Below are 26,058 nucleotides of genomic sequence, written 5' to 3'. Positions count from 1 at the left end.
CTCGGGGCTTTTGGTCCCTGGCAGGATAAAGAATCAATCAGCTACATTGCTGTAACATTTTTATATCCTGCAAATCAGAGATGAGTAGCCTTTGTTCTCCACCAGTCTAAGCCCCTCCAAAGTGATTCCACTGGACTGACTTTGACAAGAGTAAACCGGAGGTGTTTTGTGGCAAGGATAAAGTAACTGTCCATCTACCCTAACAGCAAAAAGCGAGTGAGTCAGTGAAAGGAAAACAACAAGGGGCCAGGAGACACTAGCGAGTTCATTTGGAAAATACCATTTTGAAGCTGACTTAAGAGGGGATGAGATCTGAGCTTGTTCACAGCCTGCTGAGATAATTATTTGTGGCAGTAACTTTCTCTGTTTTTATTTATGGCTGCTTCAAATACAGTTGTGTTAAGCTTTTCTTCAGTTCTTCTATTTCTCTCTGGCCTCTAGAACAGTCTGTGATGCCATCATATAGAAAACCCTCTGCCCTTATGCCTTCCAGGTTTAGCCAAGTGTAACAAACAACCCCAGATCTCAGGGACCGCAGGCTGCACATGGAGTTTCCTTGCTGGGCATCTCTCCCAGGTGCTTGTCCTCTAAGCAGTGACTGATTTCTTGGATCGTTCTGTTGGATGACTCCACCACCTTGGAAGTCCTTCTATTCTATTTTCCTTGATGCGTAAAAGAGGGCACTTCAGGGACCAGGACTAGTGGTGAAAATCCTTCCACTCTCCTTTTGTTGCCAGTGCTTAGTCACATGACTAAAAATACTGCAATAGAGCCAGGAGCACATAGCTGTGGGTACTATTATGAGAAGTAACTAGATACTCATAACAAGGAGAGTTCTTTGCTTGAAAAGCTTATTTCCAAAGTCTAAAGCAGGGGTTGCAAACTCATATGCCTAGAGGGCCAGACAAGGGTGTAACTAAGTTGAGTGACGGGGAGCAGTAACACAGGGAGTCATGCAGGCAAGGATAGCTCAGAGAGGTGTGTGCAATAGAATATGATAATCTTACTTTTATGACAGACTTCTCTGGCTGAACCAACCACATCTGCTGGCCCGATCCATCCCTTATGCTGCCAGTTGGCAACCTGCAGTCTGGGGCAGAAAAAAAATCATTTTTCTGGAAGCAAACTCCAAAGTTGGCTATGCTCTTGAATCAGCACCTGTGAGGATAAACATAAACTCCTTCTTTTTAAAAGAGAAGGCTCTGAACAGCAGCTCGGAAATGGAAGCTAAAAAGAGAAGCAGGTATGAAGAGTGTGTTGTCAGAATTTGCCATCCGTACGTAAGCTTAGGGCAGGGGCTCATACACAGAGGACAGAGCCCTGATTTGTCATTTTATTCTTTTTTTTCTTTAATATTTATTTATTTATTTGGCTGCGCTGGGTCCTAGTTGCGGCACGCAGGATCTTTGTTGCGGCACATGGGGTCTTTGTTGCGGCATGTGGGGTCTTTATTGCAGCATGCGAGATCCTCAGCTGTGGCATGCAGGATCCAGTTCCCTGACCAGGGATCAGACCCGGGCCCCCTGAACTGGGAGTGTGGAATCTCAACCACTGGACCACCAGGGAAGTCCCTGAGCTGTCATTTTAAAGGATGCTCAGTGTCCTGCAAAAGCAGCACAAGTCAGTCCACAGTAGGCCCTGATGTGCTTACTGTGCAGCTGACCCCAAGGTGCAAATTCTCTCCTTATCTTTTACCTGATTCAGATCCCTACTGTTTCCCTCTGATATTTCTGAGCATAGTCTATCCATTGAACAATTTTATAGGAACAACAAAAGCAATATTTTGATGATATTTGTCAATGTCTACCCTGGGAATATGAGTGAATCCTGTATATTGATTTAAACATAATACATAGAAATAATAATAATAATAGTAAAACTAATAATAACAAACATTTATTGAGCAATTATTATGTGTCCAGTACCGTGCAAGGCTCTTTAAAATAGTTAACTCACTTAATCCTCATGACAACATATAAGACTCTATCTGAGGAAACTGAGATACAGAGGGTTACAGCTAGTAAATGGCAGCTGGTAAACTGGGATTCATACAGAACCACTGTGGCTCTGTCCTGTGCTTATAGTCTGTCTGAACGTGAATCTGCCTTCATAAGCAGGCTGATTGTAATTTTCATGTAATAGAAATCCTTTGGTGATCATAAAACTTGATCATTGCTGAGCTTTCAAAGGTGTATTGGTTGCCGATTGTTTATGAAGTGCAAACTAATGCATAAATGAACAAAAGAACCATATAGGAAGACCATTACTGCCATGGCGTTAAAGATGCATTTGGAATGTTGCTCCTAGCATATATTCTGGAAATGTTAAAGAGAGTTTGGGGAAAAGCATATCCAGGTATTATATTTATAAGAGTGACATGTGATGATATTGGAGAAGGGGCTGCCTGATTCTGGAGTCATGTCTGAGTGCTCATCTTAGACCAGTGAGGGATGCATCTGCATATCCCACCACCAAACCCAGTGCTATTGAATTTGAAGCCATGGTAAGCTCATAGCTGAATACTATTTGAAATCTGCTACAAAAATCAAGGGGTAACAGCAGTAACTCGAATGCTCTACCACTAGTGCTCAGCCAGACATTCAGCTTTTGGGGAGCCCTAAATTAGCCTGGAGACTAAGCCAGAGACTAAGCCACAGAGAGATAAGCACCAGGAATTCCACTCACCTGTACTCTCAGTCAGTCTTGGATTCTTAGCTCAGGATCCCTGGAGAAATGTTGTCTGCCTTAGTTCCTCGGGAATGACTGGTTTACTGGTCTGGGATTTGAGGGAAGATTTAGCTGATTATAAGGTTAACGTATAATTGTAGGCATAAGGTGCCTGGAGGCAACCCTTGACCACTTGATGTTTAACTGAATTAAAGTTGGCCAGTTATAGATTTTCTGCTTGCATAATTGCCAGCAAATGATTCTGAGTCCTGAATCTGCATTTTCTGTGTGCACCACTTGGGATGTCAGCGTTATGATTGCCTTAGACGTGATCTACCCAGAGCCTGCTCTCAAGGCAAGGGAAAGCTTTACACACAGAAGTGCTCAGGTATGCGACTATAGCATCCTTCCCCTCTTTGATTTTAGAAGGATGATGTCGGTCAGGGTGATGACTCTCCTATTTCAGTTCCTCTGATGTTTCTCAGGCCGGCCACATGGTGAACCTTGGGAGATTGATTCTTGCTCTTGTTCCTTGGGTTCAGTGCATTTCAGAGAGCTGGTATTTAGAGAGAAGCCCTGATTCCACAGCTTCCAACCTTTTGTACACTCCTTTGAGATCACCGGTGGGGATGATAATGAGTTTTCTTCAACAGCCTGTGTGCAGTGGTTAACAGTTTGCATTCTGGTATGGCTGAGTCACTTTGCTGTGCACCTGAAACTATCACAACATTAATCAGCTAGACTCAAATACAAAAGAAGAAGTTTAAAAAAAAAAAAGGGTTTGCATTTTGGTATCAAAGTTTAGTTTCCCAATAAGCAGACACTGAGTCAAAGATTTGAGTGCAAATAGTTTTATTTGGAGAGTGATGTCAGAAAAATACCAACAAGGGATGAGTAAATGAGCCAAAGAAGAGAAGGCAGCTAATGGACGGTGAGTTATCAAGCCAGATACCACCGTGGACAACTGTTGCTTAAGTCCAAGTGGGAGACAGAACACTTGCCTCTGCGCTATCTCACCTGAGGGCTGGGGTATTCACACAGCAGTTTTCATCAGTTATGGTGATGGTCTTGGGGGTGTGAATTTCCAAACACTGCCTGCTGGCGCTGTACTCAGATAAAGCAGCCTCCCACAGGTTTCAGAGAAATTCCCAGGCAAAAAAATACAAATTCCCGCCTGAAGGGTGTAGGCGGAGCTCTGTCAAAATCAGAGAACACTTAAACCTGGATTCAGATCCTGGCTCCACCCATCCTAACTGTGTGATTCGGGGCAAGATTGTTAGCCTCTCTAGAATGTCAGGCCCCTTGTCAGTAAAATGTGTCTTATAACATGCTAAGTACATCACAGCGCTGTTGTGGAGATTGAAGGAGATAATGCATACAACAAACTTAGGACAGTGCTTGCCATATAGCGAAGGCTGAAAAATATTAGCAATCATTGTATTGTAAGTATTATGGAGCGTCTTCTCTGTGCCAGTATATGTGGTAGGCGCTCGGTATAAAAGATGGGGAAAAAGAGGTAATCTCTAACTTCACACTGCTTATAGTCTTTGCCTACTAAGCCTATGACTATTTCTTACCTTACTTCATTACCCCTTGTCCAAGAGTGTTTTAACATAACTTTTATGTTCCAAAACATATAACCTAAATTTTTAACTTCTGGATGAAGTGCCCCAAGGATTTGCAAAGACAAGCTGAGCCTTCAGAAGCAATTGTAAAATTTAAATTTCCTAGTAGCCAAACATACTAAAGTCAAAAGAAAGGGGTAAATTTATTTTAATAGTGGATCTATTTAGTCCAATCTGTAAAATAGCATTTCAACATGTAATCCTATAAAAATTATTAATTATATATTTTACTTTATTTTTCTTTTCAGTATTTAGTCTTCAAAATCCAACATGTATTTTTCTACTGACAGTTTCAGTCCAGCTACATTTCAAGTGCTCAGTAGTCACCTGTGGCTCATGACCACCATATTGGACTGTGAAGGTCTACAGGGCCCTGGATTCTTGTTAGAAGTAACTTCCAATGGAATAGTTCCGTTTTCCTCCTCTTTGTCAATGACAGTGTTCCTTTGCATCTATGAAAGTGAAGTTGGTTTTAGCTCAGGCATCATATGAAATTGACAGTTTCTGTATGAAATTTCATACGTGGAAACCATGGTGAGATTCTTAGCAGGTGTAAAAATCTGAGGAAGTTATTTCTTTAACTACAACTTAATGGAAACTGCAGCAGCTGTTCCCATTTGCGTGTTTTCCAAATCTCATTGCCAAAACGAAAGGTTGGCAGCCACAGGAGAGGTATCAACTTACCTCTTAATTTGGGAAATGAAATTAAAACCTCAGGTCGTTTCTAAAAATCACAGATTTGGTAAAAGTTAGTAGGGCAAACGTATAAGCCGCTGTTAAAATATTGATGGCTTTGTTTTTCTCAGGTGCTGCTGCTAACATCTGCAGAAGATTTGGACTGCACTCCTGGATTTCAACAGAAATTGTTCCATATCAATCAGCCAGCTGAATTCATTGAGGACCAGGCGATTCTAAACTGTAAGCAATGTCACTTGACGATGCTTTTAGCCTATTCACTGATGTCTAAGAATGTGACTCAGGATACGGTATTCCCTAAACTAAGTATTTTCTGATCATTTTTCTTATGTCACTGCTTGACCCAGGGTGGAAGGTCTTGAATTAGGGCTTTGTCAGCTTAGAGGTGAATAGAGTGGTGTGTGTCTCTTTTTAGTATTTTGTCACCGATAAGCATTTCCTGACTGCTCCCAGAAAAGGGGACCACCAAGCCTCCAGTGTATGAAATCCATTTCCTGTGGGCAGATCCTGAGAACAGACCATTGCCTTCCTATGGATTGCTGCTCTACCTCATACATAGCATTGGATCAAAATAGTGGTGAGAGCAGGATGTTAGCTTCTGGGAATTTTTAGGCGTAGGAATTTAAACTCTTATTCTTAATGCTAATAAGACAGTTTTCTGAAGGATTTGAGACCTCTACTGGCTATTTGAAACTCAAATCCCCCCAAATCCAATTAATTTCCTCAAAATATGCTCTGCTCAGATCTGTGGTTATAATCTCTTCCTATTTTTAATGCCAGTGTTATATTGTTTTATCTTTATGAGGGCATGGAGTGCATTGCTAAATGCATAACAAGCTTAGTTTTAGCACAATGAATTTAAAATTGATGGTAGACAAATAAGCTTTTAATTGAGGGCTCTTGAGCACCATTCTTTAACATTTGGGAATGAAGGATATAAAAACAATGGTTTAATTTAGTCAGATGCTCTATGGTCCCTTTAGGGAAGATAACTGTACCTTTGCCGTTATGGTCCCAGGTTTGCCTTTCAGGGTAACCACATTCCTTCACTCCTGTGCTATGTGGCTGGCATGTTTAAAGAAAAGGGGGAAAAGAAAACTCAGCCTGTTCGATTGGATTGTTCTGTGAGGCTGAAGCACATTTTAAGAGTTGAAAGGATCACAATAATGAAGATACAATGTTGAGCATCAAGGGAGCCCTCCAAGGTGAAGCCCATGCACATCTTGATGCAATTACGCCTATGAAATCATTTCAATAATTAGAGTCTATAATGACAAGGTGCAGGACTGGCACAATAAGCGAATTCCAGTATGTGATTTCATGTTAATTTGATCCCTGAGTGTGACTCCTGGGTCAGGCCATCACGAACTCTCATTTGTCTTTTGATTCTTCTATTTATTAGAATCACTATATTTTAAACGGAACTTGGTTTAAGATACCATTTTTCTGGCTCTCATCTCCTCTCGTCTGCATCATCTCCTCTCTTCTCTTCTCCTTCTCTCTTTTTTTCTCTTTTTCTCCAAGCAATTCCCAAATGGCATCTATATTAACATGTGTGGAAATGTGAAGCCACCCTGAGTATGGAAATTATTAATGGAGTTGGTATGCAAAGCAGGCCCATAAATGTGATTGCTTCTGTAATCTTCACGACACCAAACAGCTTTTACTTCACCTCTGAGAAGCTGGAAACAATCATACTTTGGGGGACCTTTTTCATTTAAGCTAGACCATCCTGTACATTCCAATATCACGGTTTTGTGTGTGTCTGTGTAGTTTTTTTTTTTAATCCCCTAAGGAATTTAGTGGGTTATGGTTGTTGATTCTGTGTAAGCTAGTAAATGCTAAATGGAAATAGGTTGGTTATCAATGATAGCACATTCAGGAAAAGTCAGTGATATAGGGATTGAGGATATTTAAAAATTTATATGTGAATTTGTATGTGAATTGTTGGATCAGCAAAATCTGATTAGCCCCCTTCTCAGTGAAACTGTGGGTCCATGTATATTACTAGGGAAAAAAATACAAAGAGCAGATTTGGTTTGATACTTTTCAGTTCATCTCAAAGCAGTGAACATAGGTTGTCATGAGTATAACCCTGAGAATAAGGTTAATTGTGCCTAAATGAAGAAGAAAGTTTTCACAGACTTGAGAATGTCTATTGAATACTGTTTGGGAAATCTGGATTTCCAGAAGCAGTAGCAATGTATTTTGCTCTATTCCACATGGAAGAGGAAATAAAAAGCACAAAAATTTGAACGGACTTTTCCCCCTAACCAACTAACATTTTAGGTCTCCCTCCCTCCCTCCCTCCCCTCTCATTCTCAGTTTCTTTCATGCATTTCTTTATGGTCCAACACAAGACCTTTCTATCTCTGAAAAATGTGATTAGCCAAGAAACCAATGAGTGGTGTGACCTCTCAGAATGAAGGCCATATTGTCACAAGGCTAACATCTGGATGAAAACTGGAAAGAATCAAGCAGAACCAGAATGTTTAAAAATACTTAGATATTTGAGGCCACTACCAAGATCCAGAAAATGGTTAGGGATAGTTCAGTGATGTGTAACTATAAGCTGATGATCTAGGTAATAACAGAGGCTAAAAGAAACCAGGTTAGTAACATTACCTTGGACTCCTCCTATGGCATTACCCTTTCCATTTTTCCTTTATCTTTGCAATATTTAAGCGATTTGGCTTCCAATCATTGTGAATTTTTGTCTTGCAGAAAGTGTAAAGTACAGCATAATCAATCAATTTATGTCTACACTTTTTACCATTTTATAAACTTGTCTGAAAATGTTGTCTCTGCCCTACAGACATAGTATATCTGCTCATACCCCAGACTTATATTCAACCAATTCTGTGTTAGCTTTTAGCACACGTTACAGGGAATGTTTATTCTATCCATGGCTTCCTGCTCTTTTTGTTCAGACGGTAATATTTCCTTTTATCCTTTTTCATCTTTCCCCTCAATTCTCAATGACTTATCTTTTTCTGCTTTAACCGTTACTAATGGTCACCTCCACTCCTTTTATTTCCCTAATATTTTATTCACTGTTAACTCTGATACATCTTTCCCTCAGTTGTTCTAAAGCCTTTTATTTTCTTCACATCCAAATAACTCTTTATTCTACTCTCCTTTCCACTAACTAGACTTGCTTTCGTCTTTAAAGGGCCGTTTTCAACAAGCTTCTAGGATCAAAACATGGCATCCCACTATTTCTTCTAATGTGACCAGGGGAGCTTTATCATTGTAGCTTTCACAGCATGATGCAAAACCCCCAACTCAAGATAACTTGGACAAAAGTTTCCTGGCTTCATCTCAGTCTTACAAGGTGAGCTGGGAGGATGTGTTTATTGTCATTTTCAATGAGAAGTACAAGAAGAAAGGGGAAGACAGTTTAGAAGGCAGAAACTCAGAAAGGAGATATCCACTCAAGGCCTTTGGACTCCAGGAGGAATTTGTGAGGGGTTTGTTGCAGGAGGTCCCTAGAGGTTTCCAACACCCCGAATTCTCTTAAATTGGTTGATGGGGTTGCTTCTCCTGCAACGTGAAAATCATGCAGTTCTGGTAGCCACTATCTTGATACCACAATATTTGGATAGTGACCCTGTTTACAGCCTCCCAGCTGACCCAGGCTCCAGAAGAATATCTGGCCTGGAAAACTGACCAGCCACCCATCTGATATGGAAAAAGACCAAGTGATAAGCCCCTGACTATCTTGTGTCCTGAAAAATTATAGAACAGAATATTCTGCCCTGCCATATCAGCTCAGACAGACCTTCCTGGCATTATGGAGGGATCTGTGATCATCTTGTTCACTAAGGCAAACCATACTCATGATCCTCCAGCCTCTATAGGGAGAGATGTCTCCAACTTCCAGTGTCCAGAAAGGACATCTTATTGGCCACCAGCCACTACCAGGTCAGTGCTTTTCACCCCCCTTGTTCATCCTTCATGGGTCATTCCTCTTGGACTATACACACACAAACACAGATACACAGAGAGAAATCACCGCACCTGAGTTCACCTAAAATACAACCTATGTAATTACACTTTTAATAAAGAAGCCTCATTAGTCAAAATAGGCTTGTTATGAAACAACCCCAGTGACCTAACACTATAAGGGTTGATTTCTCATTCAGGTCACGTGGATGCAGGTTGCCTGCTTTCCTGGGTAGCTCTCCTTCAAGTCGCTGCCCTCCATGCAGGAACTCGAGGACCCAAGCTACTTCCAACTTGGTCCTGCCATCTTGGGCCTTTGAGTCACTCTTAAGTCACCGAGCTGGAGAATAGGGGGGTGAGAAAAAGGGTGGGGAAGGCACCACAGGTGTTTAACCACTTGAGCTCAAAAGGGACATGTATCATTTCTGCTTACACTCTTAGCCAGACCTAGTCACATAGCCAAGCTAACTGCAAATGAAGCTGAGCAATGTAGAGGAACATGAGTATTGGTGTAAGTTCACCATCTCTACACAGATCCTAACAAAGCAAAGTGACCCCAGTCAAAAAGAGACTGAACTGGACCACAAAGGAGACAACTGTCTCTGAGTAACTTGGGCCTACATGGGGATAAGGACGAAGTTGGTCATTCAAGCAGGACAGCAAGGTCATGTGCCTGTGACTACATCCTTATTTTCTTGTCAGGGGATGCTTCCCACTGAGCAGAATCAACTTCTTCCCTGCCCCCTCTTGCAACACCCAGGGAGGGACCTTTTGATAATTCTACTAAGGATGGGCTCTAGTTGTACCCTCCCGATGATTATAGTATTGAGGTTAAGGTCATATAGTTTAAAACTCACATTGACTAGAGTTCAAACATATGACACAGGCACATGTTAGCTACGTGACCAAGAGTGAGTTACCTGAATTCTGTAAGTTTGAATTACCTCATCTCTCTAAGAAGGATAATTACAGTCTTTACTTCTAGAGTTGATGCAGTAATTGATGGAAAAATGCTTAGAACATAGTTATGAATAAATGGAAGCTGTTATTATTATGACTATCATTATTGGTATTATTATTGCCATTGTTGTTGTTATTATTACTGTTATTCAGAGGTCTTAGATAGGTTTGGCATCCTTATAATGGCCACCTAAACCTGACTTTTTAGAAGACAAATCATGGACATTAAAATCTGAAGAGATTAAAAAAAAAAATCTGAATCAGTGATTCTAGGATTTGAACTTCTTGGGCCAGTAGAATTTTTTAAAAATCTTGGATTGATAAGAGTGTACTTTTAAACACTTTTCTAAGTCTGAATATGAAAAAAGAAAAAAAAAAGCAAGCTAATAAATGAGATACAGTGAGAATACTTCCATTTACTGTGGCCAGACTTTTCTTTTAAAAGGTCATTAATATCAAAAAACAAACGAAACAGGAGTAAGGACCAACTACAAAAGAGAAGGCAGTCTTTTAATTGGAGTAAATTTTGCTTTGTAAAAAATGCACCAAGTGTTTTTGTTTACCTCATTTTGGTGGGAAATCACTGATTTAAGTCAGTAGGTTGATGTTACTTAATCTCTTGACTTTTCTGATATTCTTCTAAAGTTTCAGTATGTTCATTTCCCTGGAGAGGAAGGATAACTCAAGAGATTTCCTCATGAAGCGCTGTATGCATATACTGACAGAAAGAAAGAGAATTTCTAGAAAATGTAACAAGTGTGCACACATTAGAGGCAGATGTTGGGAATTTTTAAAGGCGCCCCTAGTGCTGACGAATGTGGCATCTGTGGCCTTCATAGCCGATATCTACTGTGTGCTCTCTAAGTGTGGGGAGTCCCCTTGAACCTCATAATAGGCCTTAGGGGGAAAATACCCTCGTGTGCCCATTTTACAGGTGAGGATACTAAGGCTGGGCTAGGTGAGACACTTCATCCATGGTTGTATTGCTTATAATTGGTGGCATCAAAATTTGAATCTGGGATTCCAGTGCTCTGGCTCTTATCCAGAGTTCTCTGGTCTTGTGTCTTGTAGCTGTTGTTGATGTTGGTGGTGACCTATCATGGAAATTTGCCACTTAATTTTCCCATCTACTTTCGTCAACCTGGGTGAAATAGAGAATTTCTACCGCATTGTGTTTTTTCTGTTCATAGTCAAGTTCATTCTTCCTCTATAATACAGAAAAATATAGAAAAAGTACCTCTTTTTCCTGTTTTGGATGGATCCAGTGCCAGATTGTCCATGACCCTGCACTCCTTGCTTTCTGCCCTCCCCCATGAGTTCCTTTCACCAAGACACTTCTTGGTCATGCCACCTTGCTACCAACCTTGGTTAGTAGCCAAGTCATCCATGGAGTCCATGGTGTTGCATAAATCATATTTGTACTTAACATACATGAGTCATGGCTTTTGAGGGTGTTTTTAATTGACTATAAATCAAACAGGGAACTTGAAAAATGAAGGCAATTAATGAAAAAACAATGTGAGAGGTGTTTTGCATCCTAACGCAGGAAGTACATTGCTAGTGAATTAAAGGTCAAAACAAAGGCCCTTTTGACCCTGCTGAAAATATTTCATTTGGGTGGTAATAAATGGATGAACTTTCCAACCTGGCAGGTGGAGAAATTCCTGTTTCCTGAGTTCAAGCTGACTCGGGATTTTGTCTGTATATATTCTCTATCCTTGAGAACTTCCTAAGTTCTTTTGCTTTTGTTTTCAGTTTTAGTGATTTAAGAAATGAAAAACAAAGATAATTTCCTTTCCATTTTCTCATTGTCCTCTGTACTACTAACTTGTATTAACTCTCAGGTTGGGAGATTGATTAACTGGTTAGTGAAATTATTTAGCGTGACCTGTACTACAGTCTACATAGATCTGAATAGGTTGGAGTTTCAAGTGGTATATTTGGTTTAAACTGTTGTGATATGCCAAGGAAAATCACTCTGGTGTCACTTAATTCACTCCATCATTTTGAAGGTGATTATACTTTGGATCAGAATGTGGACTCCTTATTTACATTGGTTTTTCCTATATTTAAACAGAGTCCTATAGAAATGTAATATTTTTACAGGTTTGCCTCCCACCCCGCCACCAACATATCTGTAACAGTTGAGTAAGCAATTAATATTAACTAGGGTACTCATAAATGCATTATATTAACTACCTCATTTCATAAAGGTCAAGTGATATAATAAAATAACTGCAGGATAAAAAGAACACATATACGCATTAGGGAGGGATATGGTAAAATTCTTAGAGATCCTTCCTTAGGATCCTTAAGACTTGGGTCCTAAGTTGTACTTTGAAGATTGGGAAACATAAGAGGTAACAGGGTGAGAGGGCCTTAGGAGAAGAGGAATGTAGATGCGGTGGAGCTCTCTTGGCATAAGTTTTCTTATCAGTGGAATGAAAGAAATAAATAGACCAGAGGAGTCACACTGTCAGCTCTTGGACTAAATTTGTCCCACAGATATGTCCTGTTTGGCTGCTCAGTGTAGGAGTCTGAAGTGTTTAATGAAAGAAGTTCGCTGTCAACATTGAGAATTTCACTTTTACAAATTCATAACTTCTGGCAGTACTGGACCTCTAGAGTATAGATCCTAGAGGCAGGCTGCCTGAGTCTAAATCCAAGGTTAGCCCAGTATCAGCTAAGTAACTTGGGCAAGTTGTGTTGTGGTGTTTAACCTCCCTGTGCCTCAGCTTCCTCATTTGGAAACAGAATCATAATGGTAGCAACCTCAGTAGGTTATTCTGAGGATTACATGTTCATCTGTGTCAAGGGCTCTGAGAAGTGTCTGGTCTGTCGTAGGCACTAAAATATTAGCCGCTGGGAGTAGTGTAGCAATAACAGTAGCTGAGGCCTTCCCTGTGGTTCCATCTCTACTGTCCTCCTGTCGTCTGATCAACTTCCTCCTTTATTCCGCCTGTCCCTTATAGGCATCTACATTCACCTCCATGAAGTCACCCTTGCTCCTGAGACAGGTGTGTGGGTCGAATGATTCACCACAAAAGACCAAACACACAAGTTGTTTTTATCATACCACTGCTGTTATTGACAGTGGTTGTTATGGGTGGGAAAGGCAGCAGAGGATGGTGCTAAGATACTGAAGGGCATGGGACGGCTGGCACTGACTGAGACTTTGAAACCTACCTTTAGTGCTTTGAATTGTCAATATGGGGAATATATGAAAAGGGGAGCCATGCGATCAGACGGTGTGGCTGGCTTTCTGGAAGTTCAGAATAGGACACGGATACGAGAGAAGAGCTGGGAAGGCTCAGGCTGGCATGGAGCCTTTTCAGAAGTTCTGAGATGGGGATGGTTGGAAGACATATCAAAGGAGAGATGGGCAGGGGAGAAGGCAGCATGATTAAGAAGCACCGGAATGTGAAATAAGGGTAAGAGCAGAGCCCCAGAGAACTCCAAGGGTCTAGACTGGGGAAGACATCTAGAAGACAAGTTTTCTAAAAGAGATGCAGCATCCCTGGAGTTTATCCCAGCTCAAACACTGACTTGTGTGACCCTTTTCCTCTCTGGACCTCTGTTTCCCCATTTGTGTAATGAGGGTATATTAGGGCTCTTTTGGTTGTAATCCAAAGTAACCCAACTCCAACTGACTTTAGCAAAACTATATAAAATTATCAGCTCACACGATTGAAAATTTCAAGGTTTGAGCTGGCTTTAGGAACATGTGGATCTAAATGCTCTAATGATATCATCAATATCACACTTAATTCTTCAGCTCTGCTTTATATAGTGTTGGTACCCCTCACTCTCAGAGGGGTTTCCTCCAGGATGGCCACCAGAAGTCCCAGCCTTTTATTCTTCCAGTGTAACAACCCAGAGCATCTCTTTTTCCAAGTGTCCCAGTGAACACCCCATGACTAACTCTCTGGGTCCAGCTTGGGTCATGTACCTACCCCTGAACCAGTCAAGGTGTCCAGGAAGATTTGGGCTGGCAAAAGCAAGAGAGTCCACCATGAGGGTGTTTTACTCTGTTGCTAAGGTCCTTTTCAGTACTGACATTCTACGACTGCAGGCTGTGGTCCGTGCAAGAGAATTTTTAGAACCTAGCACACACGCACGTTGGAAACGTCTCTTAGGTGGCAGCAGATGACAGCCATCATGCCAGGTTTCTCACTGGTGATGCTGGTGAGCAGATTGCTTAATTAAGACTGTCAAATTCTACGTGCTGCCATATGGCCTCACTCTTCAACTTGTTGAGTGTCTTCACTCACATGGTTCTGGAGCTGGTATAAATCTCTTTTATTTCTGTTTTTCTTCAAAGGGTTAAGAATACAGGAACATACAGATGTTACAGGAGCACCTCCGAATTTAAGGTATTAGAACCACATGAATTGGGCTGCTTAACGAGTACAACACCAAAACATAAATTGGGCAAGATTAAGCGTGGCTTTAAATAGTTTGAGAAGGCAGAAGATCTTATTATCCTGTAACAGATCAAATCCACACACATTCTAATAATTGTGGTGCCCTCTGTCTGTCCTTTTTTATCTTAATTTTCATGGAAATTTTTGTTGGCTTGAAAGCAAAAGGGCAAGAAAGGCAAACACTTGCCAGTGAGAATATCCCTAGGCACTTTCTGTACTTGACCAAATTTGCATTCTCTTTCTGGAGATAGAAATAGGAGATAGGAAAGGAAATGACATACATGGAGTCCCATTTGTTTAGTCAATTATTTAAGAATCACAGAATGGTCACACATCCCTTATGCCAGACCCTGTATTAGGTACAAGGGATAAAACTTTGAACCAGATGAAAAAAGATGCCTTTTGTGTTAGAGCTTTCATTTTTTGTGGAAAGAGAGAGACAGCCATGATAGAAATAAACACCTAAGAAAACAGGAAACTTTTACGTGAAAAGCTGATGATAAATACTATGAAGGAAATAAGACAAGGTTGTGTGATAGAGATTTCTGGATGGCTGCGATGGAATGGGTGGCTAAAGAAGTTTTCTTTGAGAAGCTGAGACCTGAACTAGGAGAAGGAACCAGCCAGGTGGAGATGGCGTTGGTAAACCTTTAGGCAGAGAGATCAGGTAATGTAAAAGCACTAAGTTGAGAACAGGTTTTTTAGTTTAAGATACTCTGATCTAGGAAAGGGGGCGGGGGTACCATTTTATCCATTTAATCAAGTCAACAGCCCTTTGTAAGATAGGATTATAAATCCCATTTTAACAAAGAGGGCATGAAGGTTGATTTAAAGACCCAGTATCTCAAAAGAAGTACCAGCAGTGGAAAAGGAGCTCTGATCTCCTGACTCTGCATGTTTTCTCCATGTGAGAGGCTATATCCAGTTCCCTCCCACAGAAGTGCTCCAGTCCTTTCCTTGGAGAACAGACTGGGGTGCCCCTGAGAGCCTCACAGGGCTTTTGGTATGGGCTCCTGAGTTGGATCACTTGCCTCCATCACTTGCAACATGGTGGTATTTCCAGTCACTCACCCTATCAGTTCCTCAGTAAACCTCTCAGTCCCCCATCTGTAAAAGGTAGTGTTTCAAGGATCGATTGATTAATCAAGATAACATATGCAAAAGTGTTAGGACAGTGCCTGCCACATGGAAGATCTATATAAAGGTTGGGTGATTTTATTATTGGAAAGAATTAGGCAAGGGAGGGAATGTCTACAGAATGATGCTGTTGGAATGGTAGTGCCCGTGTCTACCAAACGTGGCACGGGGAATTTGCAACCCTAGCCCTAACTCCTCTGAAACAGGCCACGTATTCTTCCTACTCCTCTAAGTCTCCATTTTAGGAATTGTCATGTTGTACGGGCACCTGCCACTACCCCCTCCCAATACACACACATTCTTCTTCTTCATGTTTGATCTCTTTCGGTAAAAATTAAAAGGATGTTCCATGAAAAGCATTTGAGAAGTGATCCTTCCCAATCTTAGATCCAGATGTGTTTTGGAATTTAGAAAAAGCTAGTGAAATGTATATGCTGTATATTACCCACTCCACCAAGGGGGTCTGGGGCAGCACTGTGTAATAAAGCAGATATTTCTGCAGTGACACGTATGGATATTTACCCTAACCAGAATAAACAAGGACCACAGATACCACCATGTGTGTTCAGGTTGGGTTTTGCTGCCAAGTGAGTTACAAGGACACTGGTGTGTGGAGCATCTTGGATTTCTGAGTTGCAGGCTGCCCTCCTCATGAGAACATTCCCGTGAAAAATTGCAGACCTCAATTCCGCTGAAACATTCAGCTGGCCTCTCCACATCCCAGCTGCTTCTCGGGGCAGCAGAGTGTGTTGGTGGACCAGCCTCCAGGTTCCAGCCACCCCACACAACCCCGCTTCTCCTTGTGAGCAACTTGGTAAGTGGTGTCTTAGCGGGACACCCCTGAAAAGTGTCCAGCTGCTGCACCAGCTTATTGCATCCTCCTCTGAAGCCCAAACAGTTATCAGCCATCCAGCTTCCTCTTAATTGTGCAAGTCAGCTGATTGCAGAGACTTCCCAGAGGATCTATTTTTAGCTAAAACTGGTCTTAATTTTCATACGTATACATTAAATTCCGTGGGGGCAGGGGGAATTCCAAATGAGGAAACGTTGATTCTGAAGAACGTGAAAGAAATAATTAGTGCTTGAAAAACAGTTCAAAATATGAGTCAAAACCTCCAAGGAATATGGTTAGCACTGCAGTTTTCAGTAGAAAGAAGTTTGTTGAATTAGAAACAGAAAGCAAGGGTGAGTGGGGATAAATCAGGCTAGGAGAGGAATTCAGCATCAAATTCTAGGCACTGGGGAAGGAAACTGAAATTAGGGGCCAACCAGGATTGTCAGGTAGATGCCCATGGGGATGTGGCCCAGTGGTCATTCCCATAGTCCAAAGGGGCATAGAGGGCATGGGCTAGAACCAGGCCCTTGTCTGTACTCTAGAGGGATGGAGAAGCAACATCTCCTAGGTAAAGGCATGGAGTCTGGTGCACAGCAGCTCTGATTAAGTTTCCAGGTGTTTTGTTTGTTTTGGAGAAAGGTCAAGGCAGTTCTAGGGTGAGCGAGGCCTAGGATAAAGTTGTACATAAAAATCGTTTTATTTCCAAAGTTGCCTGCTTTGGTTTTGGGATAGCTCAATTCCAACTTTTTGCTCTCATCGTGTACATTTTTGATCAGGAATGTTTTTATGATAGGTATAGCCAATTTGTGTACCTAGGGGGAGGTGCGATTGTTCTGTCATAAATATTTGTCAGCTGCAATTACGATTCAGTGACTTCATCAGTTATGAGAACCCCTAACCAACTCAAGACTTTAAAGAAAAGTATTTAATGGAAGGAAATTGTGTGGCTCACAGGTTCATCCAAAGACCTGAATGATAAGGCCTCAGGAAGAACAGAAACTAAGGAAGCTCCAAGAGTTTCAGCAGAGAATAACTCAGAGAAAGTTAAGACAGTGCTTTTAAAACTTTCTGTAGTGAAAGATCAGTTTTTGTTTCACTTTGTTTAATTTCAGCACTTTATAGACTGATACTTTTGTAAAACAAACAAAAACTGTCAAAATACAATTTTCAGTAAGTTAAACAATATGACTCTTTTAGGAATATAAAGTGCAGACAGGTCCACACTCATCAACTAAAAAGCAAACCAATAAGATAATAAGTGTGACTCAAAGAACATTGGGAGAGCTAAGTATTTGTAGGTGATTTAATAATAAAGAAATTTTAGAATCAGTCTGCTAGCTTATATACAAAGCCAGTTGATATCCTAAAAGATATCTTTTCTACTGAATAATATTCATGTTTCTACTATACAGAAACCTACAAATTAACATGTAATTTCACTAAATATGCAACCTTCAATGAGTAGTAAACTATGAGGGGAACAAATTACATTTTCTTAGATAATTAAATAATCCTTGAGTGGACTTTTTAAGTAATGCTTATATGTGACATTGAAATAACATCTCCCGCCACCATACACATTTTTGTCTTACTTTCAAGCCTTAAACAATTTTGCTTCACAATATAATAAACATTTTTAATGTAAGAATGAAAATAAAAAACAAACACAAATGAAATGTAAGCTTTAATAAACTAGATTGGGGCTTCCCTGGTGGCACAGTGGTTAAGAATCCGCCTGCCAATGCAGGGGCCACAGGTTCGAGCTGCAGTCTGGGAAGATCCCACATGCTGCCGAGCAACTAAGCCCATGCGCCACAACTACTGAGCCTGTGCTCAAGAGGCTGCGAGCCACAACTACTGAGCCCGCGTGCCACAACTACTGAAGCCCACGTGCCTAGAGCCCGTGCTCCCAACAAGAGAAGACACTACAGTGAGAAGCCCACGCACCACAATGAAGAGTTGCCCCTGCTCGCCACAACTAGAGAAAGCCCATGTGCAGCAACGAAGACCAAAACACAGCCAAAAAATAAAATAAATTAAAAACTAGATTGAATAGGTTTTCAGTCATGTGGCCAAACAGCTCATAGTACGACTTCCCAAAATATCACCAGATAACTCATGTTAATAAAGCAAAGGTACATTTGTTAAAGCTCTCTTCCATAGGGAACACCACTTTGACAGAATCTTAGCAATGTTTCAGAAGGTGGAAGTCAGAATGGATATTTATGGGGTTTGGGAGGGAGAATCCCGGCTCTTGAGATTTAAGGTAGGAAACTGGCATTGGGTAAAGTTCATGACATGCTAGCAAGGTCTTAAGGTAAGTCTTGAAGTAAGTCTTATAAGTAAGTTTTTTTTTTTTGATAAATGAGCTCTTTGTCCAGGTAGCCGACAGTGCCCTCAGGTAAACTGATCTTTATAAATTTCCTGAAACAAACAGTGAAGTTTTTGTTGTTGTTTCTGTTGGTTTAGAGTCTTACCTTTCTTGGGCAAAGGTTTCTGGGAACAAACAATCAGGTTGACACAGGAGGTCTCAGTTCTTAGTCTTAACAGCTAAGCCATGTTGTGTGGGTGGTCTCCATTCTCAGCACGTGGTAGTTTGTATTTTTTCTAAGTCCACATTTTCCAAACTTCTGTCTTTGGATTGCTGTTCTGCAAAACGGTAATAGGAATGCACCATGAGGAAAAATGGTTTGAAGTTAAATAAGTTTGGGTAATGCTGTGTTTTTGTTTTTGTTTTTGTTTTTTTAACTAAGGACTTCTCAGACCTTTAAAATATGAAAATGCACAGTGAATGTTCCAGAAGGCCTACTGACATACCTCAGAATCTAACCCCTTCCTAGTCTCAAAAGAGCTCACCTTATTTAATCCTCCCTAAACTGTAGAGCTTCACCCACCTCCACCCCATCCATTTTTTAAGAAACTTCCAGTAGCTTCGGCATGCAAAAGTAAGCCACCTTTCCAGTCTCACCTGGGGGCTAGAAAAATCTGAGCCTGCAAGACTCAAACCTTGCCTTTCTTCTTGAGGAGAGGGGAATGTGCAAATATTTTCTTTTTTATTCTTTCTCATTCTACTGAGCTCATAGGAAATAAGACAGAGTAAAACGCTTGGAAACATACTCAACTGTAAAATACAAAGCTCTGAGTAAAGCTAGACTTTCTGAGACTCAGAAAACCTTCCTGTCTTGTTTCTGTGTCCAGCAACTTTCCCCCGTCTCCTCTCCCAGGCTAAAATGGTCTCAGGGTAGGTAGGAACCTCTCCATGAAATCCTGAGTTAGCTCTACCTGAGGCTTACAGGAAAACATTTGCAATGTAGAAAGCCCTTTTCTCTCTTGGTAAAGCCTGGCTTTCAAGACTTTTGTTTCACTAAAGTCTTTAGGCTGAATATTGAATCTTTCACTCTCTTTGCATTCCTGATTCTACATCCTAATCCTCCCTAAGGCAACAGATGCCTCTGGCAAAAGAAGGGGGAAGTCAACTTGGAAAATCTGAAATGAAGGGCAAGCAGGTACATTTCCATAAAATGGTCCCTGTTCCTAGAGGCACAAACCCAGGCTGACAAGAAGGCAGGAAGCTGCTCCATAACCACTCAGGAGTTGAGAGCGGAGAGCTTGATTCTGGAACCTGTCCTGTGGGTTGGGGCTTCTGAAAGCTTGCCTACTTGGTCACCATGTTGTATGGGACTAGGCAGGTTTGGGTGGAGGTAGAGGGATCAATGCTGGCCACTGGTGGGGAGTTGGAGACAGGGGCAGCCTTTAGGGAATTTATACACCTCTAGGAAGTTATTGGTGAATTGAGCACAAAAAGCCAAAAATTTTTGTCTTTACCACTCTGAAGCACCAAGACTCCATCTTCAGCATTTATGCCCATATAGGCATCACCTGAGTATCTTGAGATTGAGATATTTAAGAACAGGTCAGGTCTGATTTTACTGAGCTTTTAAAGAAAGGCACCATACAGTCTTTGAAATGTTACATGGGCTGCTAACTTCTTTGAGGACACAAAGGTCTCTATTTTCTCAAGTTCCCGCATTTGCTGACACAGTCCCCTCCCACCCTGTACCCGTGACACCAGCTACATGCGTGATCTAGACTTCTGGTACATTTCTCCTCCCCATAGTCAGCTCCCAGCAGCTCCAAACCATGCCAGGGAGAAGGTCAAGCACTGCCTGGAGTTCAGCGGACCTTGCATGTGCTTGTTAGCATCCCAGCTCTGATCCTCATAGTATCTGTGGCAGGCAAACACCCAGGCTCTGGGGTCCGAATGCTTGGATTTAAATGCCAGCTCTAACCCTAACTCTGCCATCTGGGGGAAGTTACTTAACTTCACTAAGCTTCCATTTCTTCTGAAAGCCAAGCATACCATGAGATGCTTAAAGACGAATTTGAGGCTGACACATAGACACTGCTCAGTAAAGGGTAGTGATTTATAACAATTAATGTAATTTGATGATGGGCTCCCAAACCCCACTTTGAGCTCCATGTGTAAATGATATATGCTGATACTACATTAGATTTTGTTCAGCCTCTTCCTATCACTCCAGATATCTTCCACTTTGCAATGGGAGTCACTCGCCTATTCAGTGCCATATCCTCTTTCTCTTCCTACCCACAAGATTACCCCGAAAACAGGCTCTTGGCACTGGGCCCTGGTACCTGAATGGTCCGAATGTTTTTAGTTTATTATTAAAATGTTTGCCATTACATTTACATAGTACCCGGCTGGGTTGATTGCTTCATATATCGACGGTACTAAAGAGGATACTGAATGTTTTGCCTGCCAAGGGCCTTCATCTAGTTCAGCCTGAGCATATATAAAAGTGATTTGAATGGAAGCGTTTGCTCTATTATTTTGGTGATGGATTTAGGGAAATGGAAAGTAGCAAATTGCTTTGTTTTTGGACCTTTGCCAGGTCCATCCTGGTTATGGATAACGCTTGGTTGATTGAAGAAGGCCAGCTGCTGCTCTAATAGCCTAAATCAATGACCAACGGTGCCCATTAGCAAGCATGTCATGTGTGCTGTAGTGAAAAGCGTTTTATAATTATGAATTAATAACTTTTCTATTATATATCAATATGATGCTATATTTTACAACTTGACCAGCCCTGCCATACTAATATTGATATTAAGGTCAACTCCACTTTTATGATATCCTTCAGAAGATTTACACACAACTCCTGGCTTCAACTGAAGGAGTTCACACTCAAAACCTCAGTTTCCACATCTGTAAAACAGACTGAATAATTCCCATGTCCTGGGGATGTGAAAATTCAATGAGATAAAGTTTGTGAGAGCATTTTTAAGCCTTTAAGCATTACTGTCTGATGTCCAGTGCTTCTTTAGAAAAGATTTCCCCGTGTTGTGTTGACTCTTTCAAATGGAATATGTGGTTGCTCTTACTGTTTCCACAACAGTTTTAAGTGTTTTGTTGTTGTTTTTCTTTATCAGAGTGAAGTGTTTGGAAAGGACACATGGCCAAGGTTGACTCGATGATTGGGCTTATCCAAGACTTATGTGAAAGCATTTGGGTCTGTTGAGACTTCAGTCTGCACCTCTGAGCCACCTTGCAGGAGGGCCCAAGCCTGCATTTTGGGTAATGTCATAGGTTGGGGTCTCCAGAAAGCTGACTCAGAGATGTAGATTGGTGTACAGGAAGCTTATAAGAGAGTGCTTTGTAGGTTGCCACCTGTGGGTGTAGGATTGGGTAGAGGAGAAGCTGGGCTCTCATATGGTCTCACTAAATGCTCAACCAACCCCCTAGGGAACTCTGAAGCCAGAATGGCCTTTCAGGCTGGTGTTGAGTTGGGGTGAAGGAGCCAGGCCTTTATAACTCAATGGTGATCTGTCATGGAATGTGGGCCATGAGACAGGACTGTTAACCTTAGGGGAGAAGATAGTCTTCAGCCAAGGCAGCTCCATGGAGGGCTGACAGCTGAAGGCTGTCTCCAAAGGCTGGGAAAATAAATCCTTCAGCCCTGAAGAGGAATCTGACAGGTGTGTTACAGCATCCACTACAGTTAGGAAGAAAACAAAGCCATCTGGTACCCACTGAGATAGTTTCCATTAGTCACTGCTGCCCTTAGAGACAGACACCCACATTTCTAGTATTGTTACCTGGCACATTGGTGGGGGGAAGAGAGAAGGCTGTCTGACTGCTCCATCTGTGGAACCATAGCTAATCACTTGTTTGTGGCCCCTGTATCCGCTTCTCTTCCCAGCTCCCACCCCAATGGCACTGCCGTGGATCCACCCCCACCTTCTGTAGTAATACTTGCTTTTTATTTTTAAACTATAATTTCATCTAATTTTTATCTTTGGGGTATCCTTGTATTAACTTTCATATGTGATTATTTATGTGTGTGTGTGTGTGTGTGTGTGTCTTTTTAGGAATCTGTATTGGTATTAATTTAGGTATAAGTGAGTTCTCAGCTCAGTCCACCATCATAAATAAAGTATTATAAAGTGGATGCATTTTAGTTAAAAATAGAAATTTTTTTTAAGCAGAATATGAACATAGGAATTTTAAGGTTTATTTTTAAATGCAATAGATAGGCTAGAATTTTCTAAAGGAATACAGTAAATAGAATGCTGAGGTCATAAAAATAATTTTCTTGATCTATCCATACACACTCTTAAGAATAAAGGTAGAATTCATCAGGGACTTGAAAATGGAAAATAATTCTGGCTCTGATGGAGCATGTTGTTTTAAGGTGTGTTAGGCTATTTCAGATGATCTTCATACTAGGAAGAGGAGGGGTTGGATGCCTTGGGAAATGTTGACAAAATCTGCCCCCGCTAACACACTCTTACCCTTGCTAGTTGAGAAAGACTTCTTAAAGGAGAAAAGAAATCTTATTTATTCAATGTCTAATGGTGATTGAGTTATAAAGTCACCTACAGACAATTCATGCTCTTCCATAGTTTGCTTTATTTTACCACATTTGGTAGTGTGCTGTATAGATCCAGTTTATATTTAAAACTTTTGGAATTAAAAATATATACTGGGCCTCCCTGGTGGCGCAGTGGTTGAGAGTCCGCCTGCCGATGCAGGGGATACGGGTTCGTGCCCCGGTCTGGGAGGATCCCATATGCCGCGGGGCGGCTGGGCCCGTGAGCCATGGCCGCTGGGCCTGCGCATCCGGAGCCTGTGCTCCGCAACGGGGGAGGCCACAACAGTGAGAGGCCCGCATACCGCAAAAAGAAAAAAAAAAAAAAAAAAAAAAAAAAATATATATATATATATATATATACTAAAGTTTTTATGTGGAAGTTTGTTACCTGGGGCACAATTTATAATAGGGAAAATTCAGAAATAACTCATGGAAAATTTATATAAATTCTGACACATCCATATTATCAAGAATCATGTAGTCATGAAAATAATGTTTCTGAAAAATATTTAAAGATGTGGGAAAATGCTATGATTGAATGTTAAGTAAAAAAAGCAGAATGTAATATAATACATTCATAAAGCCAACTAGATTTTAAATACTTTGTTTTTAAAAAGCCTACTAGGATACTCCACTGACAATTCATCAACATTAGTATTAGGCTGCTTTATAAGATGTTTCTTGGTTAAATTTTTCACATTTTTTGTAGCCTAATGAGTTCATGAAGGCTCAGCATATAATTACTTTCTTAACAAAATGTTTGTTTTTGAAAGTAAAAGAGAACCAAAATGTATTTCCTGTACAAAACTCCACACCTTGGGGATTTGTTCATTATCCTCTGCATCCTTGAGTCTCTCTTCACCATTGGCATCACCTGTTGGGTGGAGCCCTCATAGGGAGGCAGCACAGCCAGCCTGACAATGCTGGGTCGATCCAGGATGCTGTGTCACTTACTAATGGTGTGACCCTAGGCAAGTTATGTAATTTCTCTCAATCTTGGTTTTCCAGTCTGTAAGATGGGCACACTAATGGTACCTGTTTCCTACTTATCTGGTGAAGATTAAATGAAATAATGCACTAAAGTGCAGAGTACAGTAAGGAGCACAGACTAAACCTCAATAATGTTTGTCAGTTTCGCCATAAGCACTGTTGTCATTAACATTATTAGCCATCACTTGATGTGTTCTGAAGACAAGAAATGATTGACTACAGGCAACAAAAAATAACCAAAACAGCATTTTTAGCCTCTGTACCACTCTACCCCTACATCAGACCTAGGACTAGCTGAGGCACTCGGGGATGCAGAGGTATCATTTAGCTACAGACAGTCACAGATCTGTAGGTTCCCCCCTCCTTACTCTCTTTTTTCCTGATCCTACAGGGGTATCGACTCTAAGATGTGTTCTCCTCACGGCCAACTTGGGAGAAGTGGGGGGTCGTTTGCTCCATTTTAAGAAGAGCATTCCACAAAAGAAAATAGCTATAAAACATCAATAGGACAACATTTTCTTAGATGGGTTTACATATTAAATCTCATCATTATGTAACTTCAGTTTTATCATAATGGTGACTGACATCTTTGAAAACTGGGTTCCAGAATGTCTTCCCAGTCTGTGTAATTTTCTGGATTGACATTCTGGATTGATGTTTTGTCACTTTCTTCACAAAAATGACAACATGTACATTAAAAAGATATGGAGGGAATTACCTGGCAGTCCAGTGGTTAGGACTCGGCTTTTTCACTGCTGAGGCCCGGGTTCAATCCCTGTTGGGGAACTAAGATCCTGTAAGGCTCCTGGTGTGGCCTAAGTAAATAACAAACAAACAACAAACAAACAATTAAATAAAACAAAAAGATATTGAAGGCTGGCAAACAGTATGTCAAAATATTAGCAGAGGTTATTTCTGGATGGTTGGATTACAGGCATTATTTGCTTTCTTCTTTGACTTCCTATTTTTTCTTCCTTCCTTCCTTCCTTTGTTCCTTCATTCCATTCCTTCCTTTCTTTCATTCATATTTTTAAAATGAGGCTATACTATTTTTATTTTCCAAAAAAAGTTACTTAAAAAAATCCATCTAACAATTAGCTATAGAGTAATACCTTAAGTTCAGCAAACTTGATTTCAAAAAGCCTGAATAGACAGACAGACACACACACACACAAACACACACACCAATTTTTTTTTTACATGAGATTCACATTGGAACTTTTAAAAATAAATAGCAGAAATTTCTAGAGCAGGTAAGTTATGATTCAGTTTACACTTCTGTTTTCATAAGTTACTGCCATAGTGTGAAGTAAGGTACACAAGTGTTACAAAAATATTAACAACATAATAAGTATTCATCTTTACTAATAGAATATTACACAGGGTAGGCCATGTCCAACTGCTGTGCCGTGAGTCCTCCCAGCCTCCTAGGAGGTGGATAGTAATGTCGTCCTCGTGTGACAAACATGGAGACCAGGCGTGAAGAGTCACTTACTTCCTAAGATCACACAGATCAAATCTACACAATCTGGCTCCAGAGTCTGCACCTCTGCCTTCTCTGACCCTTGTGTATGCACATAAGGCAAACCTGGCAGCAGTTTACAGTGGTCACCTCTGCGGGGGGGGGGGGGGAGCTGGAGCATCACAGATGTTAAATGTGTTGGAGAGAATAGTGGAGGGAATAGGATGATTTTTATTTTCTGTGGCTTCTTTTCTCCTTCCTCCTCTCTCCTCCCTCTGCCCTCCCTCCCTCTTCCTTCCTTCTCTTTTTCCATCCCTTCCTTGCTACCCTCCTTTTTCCCATCCTTCCTTTTTGAAAAAACAAACCTAAAGCTATACAAAATCTGGTCTTTAATTTTAAAGAATTTATTTATACTCTTAGTAGGATT

The 26,058-nt window shown here is 41.0% G+C and overlaps 1 protein-coding gene across 1 annotated transcript in view; it reads left to right on the top strand.

Annotated features, from left to right (window-relative positions):
* Window positions 1–26,058, top strand: part of CDH13 (cadherin 13) — a 1,043,800-nt gene that overhangs the window by 224,371 nt on the left and 793,371 nt on the right. The window contains exon 2 of the mRNA XM_082607144.1: window positions 5,099–5,210. Coding sequence (XP_082463270.1) covers window positions 5,099–5,210 — 112 coding nt within the window. The remainder of the gene's footprint in view (window positions 1–5,098; window positions 5,211–26,058) is intronic.

Source organism: Mesoplodon mirus, assembly GCF_964341445.2.
Source record: "Mesoplodon mirus genome assembly, chromosome: 19".
Classification (NCBI taxonomy): Eukaryota; Metazoa; Chordata; class Mammalia; order Artiodactyla; family Ziphiidae; genus Mesoplodon; species Mesoplodon mirus.
Note: the sequence above shows the minus strand (reverse complement) of the source record. Positions and strands in the feature narration are given on the sequence as shown.